The sequence below is a fragment of the Helianthus annuus genome, chromosome 15 (genome assembly GCF_002127325.2).
Source record: "Helianthus annuus cultivar XRQ/B chromosome 15, HanXRQr2.0-SUNRISE, whole genome shotgun sequence".
Classification (NCBI taxonomy): Eukaryota; Viridiplantae; Streptophyta; class Magnoliopsida; order Asterales; family Asteraceae; genus Helianthus; species Helianthus annuus.
The window spans coordinates 84857257-84865462 of record NC_035447.2 but is presented as its reverse complement, the minus strand read 5'-3'; the positions used below and the strand labels follow the sequence as shown (position 1 = coordinate 84865462).

Sequence of the window (8206 nt, the reverse complement as noted above, 5' to 3'; positions counted from 1 at the left end):
TGAAAGATCGAAGAGAGATGATAAAATCGCCTAAGAACTGCTCCAGGGTCGTCCAAATCGGCAAAATAGCAAAAAGTAGGGTTTCTATGCGATTTGAAACGAATTTAAGCAAGTTTAACCGACCTACTTCGCCGTGCCACGCGACCAAACACTTTGCACTGTCGTGTGGCGCGAAAATGCTTGGTTTAACTTTCGTTAACTTGGTCTTGGTCGCGCCACGCGACCATACTCTTACCTCCCCGTCGCGTGGCGCGAAGATGCATGGTTTCCAGCATAGCATTTTTCTTCCCCTTCCAGGTATTGTCGAGCCCGTTTTTCGACTTCAATACCTCATTTTGGCTTCGTTACAAACCTGAAAAACCAAACACTGGGTAAGCACGACATATCAATCTGATTTAACGCATTTAAGTGAACTATAAAAAAATACAACGTGTTTGCACATGCACATCAATCGATATCCTGTTCATATTAGCTTTATTTGGATGTTGTTTGGTTCGCTTGTAAAACTCTCACATCATATGAAACAAACTCATAAATAACTATATAAGTTATATATAAATACAATTATAATTATTGTCCACAATAAGTGAATTATCATTTCACTAATATTTTTCCAACACAACTAGGCTAGACTTGTTTACATTACACCCCTAGTTTCGGGTAATCAAACATGATATCACATAATACTATACCTATCCAATATCATAAATATACCCATTTTATACCCATCACAAACTTGTACGGGTGGAGGGGGCGCCATGCGGGTAAGGGGTCTACGGTACTTTCTTTAAGCGGGTACATCGCTGCTACCCCAGGGTATAATAACCCGGAAAAAAAGAGAAATTTATGTATTATTATTGGTTAGTGGAGTAAAAGAGATAAGACACATCGTTTTAGGGTAGTTGAAAGAAGTGTTGTAATTTGTAAATATTTTTATAGGTTTAAGGTAGTTTAGAGTAAAAATATCATGAATTTGATGCATGATTGGAGTAGCTAGCTAAAAGGTGTGTCTGTCTTCCAAAAAAAAAAAAAAAAAAAAGCTAAAAGGTGTGTCCCTCCACTCTAATGTTTCGGAATTAAAATGGGTGGTAGGGGTTAGTTTTTCTTTCCTATTTTAGAATACGTCATGATGCTTAACAATATGCAAAAGGTTTCAGACTTCATTCAAAGTCAAACAAAAGGCTGTGTTCAAACATCCATGTGGCGCACACGATCACATTTGTTACGCAGCCCATGTAATTATAGCAAACAAGTATTTCCGATTCTTTTCTATACTCTTTACACAGTGGCCCATTCCCCTATCCCCTACCCCACCATTCACCCACCCCAACCTCTATATATATAAACCACACACCCCTTCTTCTCCATCCCACCATAACACACACACACACACATCTTTCAGCAATCAAACTTATTGTTCAGTTTCTTTCAGATTCTCATTCCTACGTCGATTCTGTTAACTAACACATAATAAATAAACAAATGGACAGACTTGTAAAGTGTCCAGCGAACTATGTTCCTCTCACTCCTCTCACATTCCTCAAGAGAGCTTCCATGGTGTACTCCAGTCGAACATCCGTCATATACGGCGGAGTTCGCTTCACCTGGCTCCAAACTTACGAGCGGTGCTGCCGGCTCGCGTATTCGCTTCGATCACTTAATGTTGTCAAGAATGATGTTGTAAGTATTTCCTGTTAGTTCTGCTATCTACCAACGTTTCCTTTATTAAAACTTCTTGATTGATTCTGAGTTTCTTACATTACCTTTTTGTTAAATTTATCAGGTGTCTGTGTTGGCACCAAACATTCCAGCGTTGTATGAGATGCATTTCGCAGTGCCTATGGCCGGAGCGGTGCTTAACGCGATTAATACGAGGCTAGATGCGAAGAACATCGCTACGATTCTTCGTCATTCTGAAGCCAAGGTGTTTTTCATTGATTATCAGTATGTTCCGGTGGCATCCGAGGCGTTACGATTGTTGGTGGACGGTTCAAAAGATGGGTCGTTAGCGGAGTACGCTATGCCTTTGGTCATCGTGATTGATGATGTTGATACCCCCACCGGGGTACGTCTTGGGAACTTGGAGTACGAGCAACTCGTACTCCATGGTAACCCGCAGTACCCCGGTGAGGAGCTGGAAGATGAGTGGGACGCGATTGCGTTGAATTACACCTCTGGGACCACATCGGCTCCCAAGGGTGTTGTTTATAGTCATCGTGGTGCGTTTCTGAGCACCATGAGCTTGATTCAAGGGTGGGAAATGGGGACCGAGGCGGTGTATTTGTGGTCGTTGCCGATGTTCCATTGCAACGGGTGGACGTTCACCTGGGGTGTTGCGGCACGAGGTGGCACCAACGTGTGTATCCGCAACACCACGGCTAAAGAGATGTATAAGAGCATCTCTCAACATAAGGTGACGCACATGTGTTGCGCCCCTATCGTGTTTAACATCATATTAGAAGCCAAACCACATGAGCAGTGTGAAATAACCAATAAAGTTAACATACTCACAGGTGGAGCGCCTCCACCTGCGGCCCTCCTGGAAAAGATGGAGGGCCTTGGATTCCACATAATGCATGCCTATGGCCTCACAGAAGCCACGGGACCCGCACTTGTGTGCGAGTGGCAAACCAAATGGAATCAACTCTCTAAAGATAACCAGGCGAGACTGAAAGCTCGCCAAGGTGTGGGTATACTCACGCTCGCTGATGTAGATGTCAAGAACAAGAAAACAATGGAAAGTGTCCCGCACGACGGGACAACGATGGGGGAGATCGTGCTTCGAGGAAGTAGCATCATGAAAGGGTACTTAAAAGACGAGAAGGAGACCGCAAAGGCCTTCCATAAAGGTTGGTTCTTTACAGGTGATGTCGGGGTCATCCATCCAGACGGGTACCTCGAGATCAGAGACAGATCTAAAGACGTAATCATCTCTGGTGGCGAAAACATTAGTAGCGTGGAGCTAGAGTCCATTTTGTTCAAACACCCGAACATACTCGAAGCAGCAGTGGTGGCAATGCCTCACCCACGATGGGGTGAAACTCCTTGCGCTTTCGTCGTCTTGAAAAACGCAAGAACTACAACCGAAAGTGAGATCTTGACGTACTGCCGGCAAAAGATGTCGAAATTTATGGTACCAAAGAAGGTAGAGTTTGTGACTGAGCTACCCAAAAATGGAACAAATAAAGTCCTGAAAGCTGAACTCAGGGAGATAGCAAAAACCCTTAAAATCTCTGAAAACACACCCACAAACAACAAGAGATCTGAACCTCGGTACCAACAAGATGAACTGTATGATCAAGACAAAATCCTTGCAATGTCCCGACTTTGAATTAATTATTTTCATGTAACTTGTAAGACAAGATAATCGAGTGTTTTTATATGTATTGATAACAATTTTTAATACAGATGGTTTTTATGGCTTGTAAATCGTAAGGTTTTTGTGTGTTTGACTACATAGAAATTAGTCTAAATAATTAAACAATGCATATTTCGTTCCGTCACACTTCTGTGCACACAAAAACACTTTGGTGTCTATTCTTCTTTCGTTTGTATAAAATAAATCTCGTTTATATGTTGAGCGTGAACTCGAGCCCTCGCATGTGAAGTTCGACATGCTCGACGACGACCTTATCGAGCCTTAGTATAATATTAGTTTTTATTAATATATAATAACATTTACCCCTTATTTAAGGTTGTCTAGTAAACGAGCCAAGCTGAGCTTATTTATACTTGTTTATGAGCCAAGTCTCAACCAACAAATAAGTTTGTTTAGTAAAGAGCTCTAGCCCGAGCTTTACTTATCGAGCTCGAGAGCCTAAACGAGTATATTATTTATATCATATTTATTTAAATAATTTAATTAATAGATAATAAACAAGTCGAGCCCGAGCCGAACTCGAGCTTGAGAAACCACGAGCAAAGCTCGAGATTTGAAAACAATCCTTGAACTGAGCTGAGCTAGAGCTCACATAAGTCATAAGTTAATTGAGCTCGAGCTAGGGCTAGGCTCAGCTCATTTGCACCACTAGTTTTCACGAACAAAGAACCAACTGGGTAGCCCAGTTGGCCACCGACACCCACCTCTTCCCAGAGGTACCGAGTTCGAGTCTTGGGAGTGGCATATGTCGCCCAGGGTAAGAACCCGGCAAGGGGAATTCACCGCGGAGCTAGCTTGGTCGGGTAGCGGCTCCCGGAGTGGGATCACTCCGGCGGTTGGGAGGACCGTGCACTATCCCCCCCCCCCTAGTTTTCACGAACAAAGTGAAAATCAAGAGCTAGATGTTTCATCATGGAGTGGAAAACTGGATTGGTTGAGTAGTGAGTAGCATTTAAGTTATCATAGTAAATTGCTGGTGTTACTATGGATTTATAGCTAAGTTCAGACATTAGAGAAATAATCCATTGTACTTCCATAGTAGTCGAGGCCACAACCCAGAATTCGACCTCAGTTGATGATCTAGCCAAGACTGGTTGCCGTTTAGAACTCCAAGCAATTGGGTTGGATCCAAGATAAACAATGTAGCCTGTAGTACATCGATAAGTTTGTTTATCACCTGTCCAGTCAGCGTCAATAAAAGCATGAGGTTGTAACGGTGAATTACGGCGAATGCATGGCCGGCCCTGAAGGTTGGTGGGGAGGACCACCGTCCGGGGTCCGATATTTCGAAGGGAACGTTATTTTATAAAAAAACTCCGATATGTATATGTAAAATAAAGAAATTAATAGGGTATATCTATACAAACACTAACATACGCCCACTTACAAAACTATTTTTGTGGTTTAGATTAGTTATTAGTCTATTGGCATTAGGTTTAGACCTTTAGTGAGCCCAATACCCAATTTTTTAAAAAAACGTCACGTATACTGTTACGTGAAGAATAATAGTTTAGGGGTATTTTACTAATTATTAGTAGTTTAGGGAGTCTAATGTAATTGTTTGGGTTATTTACTTATTTATGTACGTAATATGAAGGAAGGAAATCAGATTTGAAGTTTGACATTCTCCTATCTTCTCTAAATATTCTCCTAGTTCTTCTCTTGATAGGGTTAAACCGTAAAAGAGAAGAACTAGGAGAATATTTAGAGAAGATAGGAGAATGTCAAACTTCAAATCTAATTTCCTTCCTTCATATTACGTACATAAATAAGTAAATAACCCAAACAATTACATTAGACTCCCTAAACTACTAATAATTAGTAAAATACCCCTAAACTATTATTCTTCACGTAACAATCTTGATAGGGTTAAACCCTAAAAGAGAAGAACTAGGAGAATATTTAGAGAAGATAGGAGAATGTCAAACTTCAAATCTGATTTCCTTCCTTCATATTACGTACATAAATAAGTAAATAACCCAAACAATTACATTAGACTCCCTAAACTACTAATAATTAGTAAAATACCCCTAAACTATTATTCTTCACGTAACAATACTTTCCCCTTAAAAGATTCTTGACCTCAAGAATCACAAAGTAGAGAAAAAAATGCAGCACCCATGAGTTCTTTTGGGTCGACTCATTCCAGGGTGGACGCCATTCGGTCCTTCCGATTGCAATCGGAGAAATCCTAGCGATGCGCCATGGTGGGCGCCAATCATTTACGGAACTCGCCTTTGCCTTTAAACAGGCACCAAAAAGATTGTTGTTAACAACGTCAATTATATCATCATCTGGAAGGGTATCAAACTTCCTACCATATTTGACATGAAGACCTTGACGAACAGGAACCGCATCACTGTTCGGAACCAGTAGGCCAGCCTTAACAACATCGTATAGTCTAGTTTTGGGTTCTTCGCAAGCGCCATTAGCAAGGATTATGCAAAGTGTGTCTCTATGTTTTCTTCCTTTATGAAGAACGGTGTCTTCATTGAAGGGCTGGAGCTTTTTCACTGTCTCATGTAGTGCAACAATGGAATTATCATTGTTAATATTTTCATCAACAACAATTATGTCTTCTGTCTTCTGAGTACCCGTCCGCGAATCATCGCTAAACAGCCCTTTATCAGGGCCGCCTCCGCCGCCGCTAAAACTGCCACCGCTTGAATGCTCCTTGAGTGCTCGTAAGATCTCTTCTTGTTGTTTCATCGACTGTTCTTGTTGTTTCAACATGGCGACTAGGGTTTCTTGGAGATTTGAGATTGCCTTGCCATGTTCCTTGAGAGTGCTGTCAATTTCTTGATTGCGAGTGTTAGTCATGGTAATCGAAAGTAATTCCGACCGGAGATCGGAACGGCTCTGATACCCTTGATAGGGTTAAACCCTAAAAGAGAAGAACTAGGAGAATATTTAGAAAAGATAGGAGAATGTCAAACTTCAAACCTGATTTCCTTCCTTCATATTACGTACATAAATAAGTAAATAACCCAAACAATTACATTAGACTCCCTAAACTACTAATAATTAGTAAAATACCCCTAAACTATTATTCTTCACGTAACATATACATAAACCATGATAAATCATGTAATGTAAATATCGTAATAATCTTTTTAGGGTAACCCAATAATATAAATCGGAGAGGAGGTAGAACGATTAACAAAAAGAGAGGGATCAGAAATATAGTTGGTTTAAAATGAACCGAGAGAAGAAAAGATTTAAGTTTATTTATATACCAAGCACGGGATTCTCTTTCAAAATAACTAGTTATTTTTCGCCGGCGCGTTGCGGCGGGACCCAATGACTACAAAAGGCGTGTCAGCAACGGCAAACAGATACCGAATATCAAAACATAAATAAAATGACATGGTAAGGATAGTCCCTCCGTCATAAAAAACGATTTTAAATAACCTAATATATAATAATAGGACTCACACGTTCTACACGTTGGAAATTCGGTTGTTTTCAGTTCAGTTATTACGATGCTAACACGTTATGGATGAGCTCGGTACCATAACGGCAGTGAAAGTACCGATCTAGAAAATCATCGAAATTAGGTACCGGCATCAAAAATGCTCGGTACAATAATGTATGGTATTTGAAGGTAAAAATCAATAAATACAGGTATGGTGCTAGACCGGTGTCGAACCGAAAGTAACGATTCTGAAAACGCCAAAAGGTGGGTACCAAATTGGTACCGAAAATGATTTGGTATAGTAAATTTGGTACCGATACGATACCGTTTCGTTTACAGGATTTGATACGATTTGCTCATCAATATTCTAAATATCCAAGTTAATTTTACATGCTACAATTCATTCATTACAGAAAAAGACAAAAAAGAAAGCAAAATAAGTTGTTGTGTATATAAAACCTCATTCAAACGAAATACAGTTTACTTACTGTGTGTATGAAAAGTAATCTAAACGGTGCAATTACTTGCATTGCTACGTTGCTACAGGATTTGATGAGCTCGTTACCAACCGGTACCGTACTGGTACCGAAATCCCCAAAAGTGGGTATCGGTACCGAATATACCTAGTATGGCACGGTTCGGTACAGGTCGGTATTGGTACGGCACCGGTATTTGAGGGTAAAAACCGGTGAATACCTGTGCGGAACCGGTACCAAAAATACACCGGTTTGGTAAATTTGAGACCGGTACCTATACTCAATACCATTTACTCATCTCTTAATCATGTTACTAATTTTAAATAATTCTAATCTAATTCTAATATTAATTTAATAATCTAATTGTAATATTAATTTAATAATAAATCCACTGTTCATTCTGTTTCTTTTTATCATATATGAATTTTGTATAAATCTACTATTTACACCGGTAACAATTACCACTTTATTTAGATGCGTTTTAAAGCAGTTTCAAACCTCACATATTTTTTTAGGAATATTGGGGTGCTCGGGTGATGCGGTGGGAGCAACATTTTGCATTGTGATACTTGTTTCTGATAGTTTGTTTATGCGTATAATATTTTTACAAAAGTTTAGAAACGCCAAATTAGTATAACTTGATCCCAAATAAAATATCATTAGAGCTCCTTAGCGATAAAATAGATATTACAGAATTAGCTCAAAGGTTTTCCAATTTGTTAATAGTCAAATATATGCATAAGTTGATGCACCTAGCAAACTACGCATTAATCTTGGAATGGAGAAAATATGGAACACGTATAAATATTAAAAATTAAGGGTGTATGTATGTAATAAGAGAGTACCTATAAAACCTAATAAAAGCCTAAATTAGGGGACACATGTCCACCTACTAGTCTCTAAAGCTCATTTTCCCGCCAAAACTAGCATCATCCC

At 39.7% G+C, this 8206-nt stretch overlaps 1 protein-coding gene across 1 annotated transcript; it reads left to right on the top strand.

Annotated features, from left to right (window-relative positions):
* The first annotated feature begins 1371 nt into the window (after nucleotides 1–1371).
* Nucleotides 1372–3484, top strand: LOC110884950 (butyrate--CoA ligase AAE11, peroxisomal). Its single transcript, XM_022132641.2, has 2 exons — nucleotides 1372–1680; nucleotides 1784–3484. Exons 1-2 carry the CDS (start codon nucleotides 1483–1485, stop codon nucleotides 3329–3331), a joined length of 1746 nt encoding a protein of 581 aa, XP_021988333.1. The 5' UTR covers nucleotides 1372–1482; the 3' UTR covers nucleotides 3332–3484.
* Nucleotides 3485–8206: the final 4722 nt, after the last annotated feature.

Bases quoted from the DNA above. Each gene is read 5' to 3' on its own strand.
- LOC110884950 (XM_022132641.2), top strand. From the start codon at position 1,483: ATGGACAGACTTGTAAAGTGTCCAGCGAACTATGTTCCTCTCACTCCT. The intron at 1,681-1,783 runs GTAAGTATTTCC...TAAATTTATCAG, and splicing joins ATGTTGTCAAGAATGATGTT to GTGTCTGTGTTGGCACCAAA.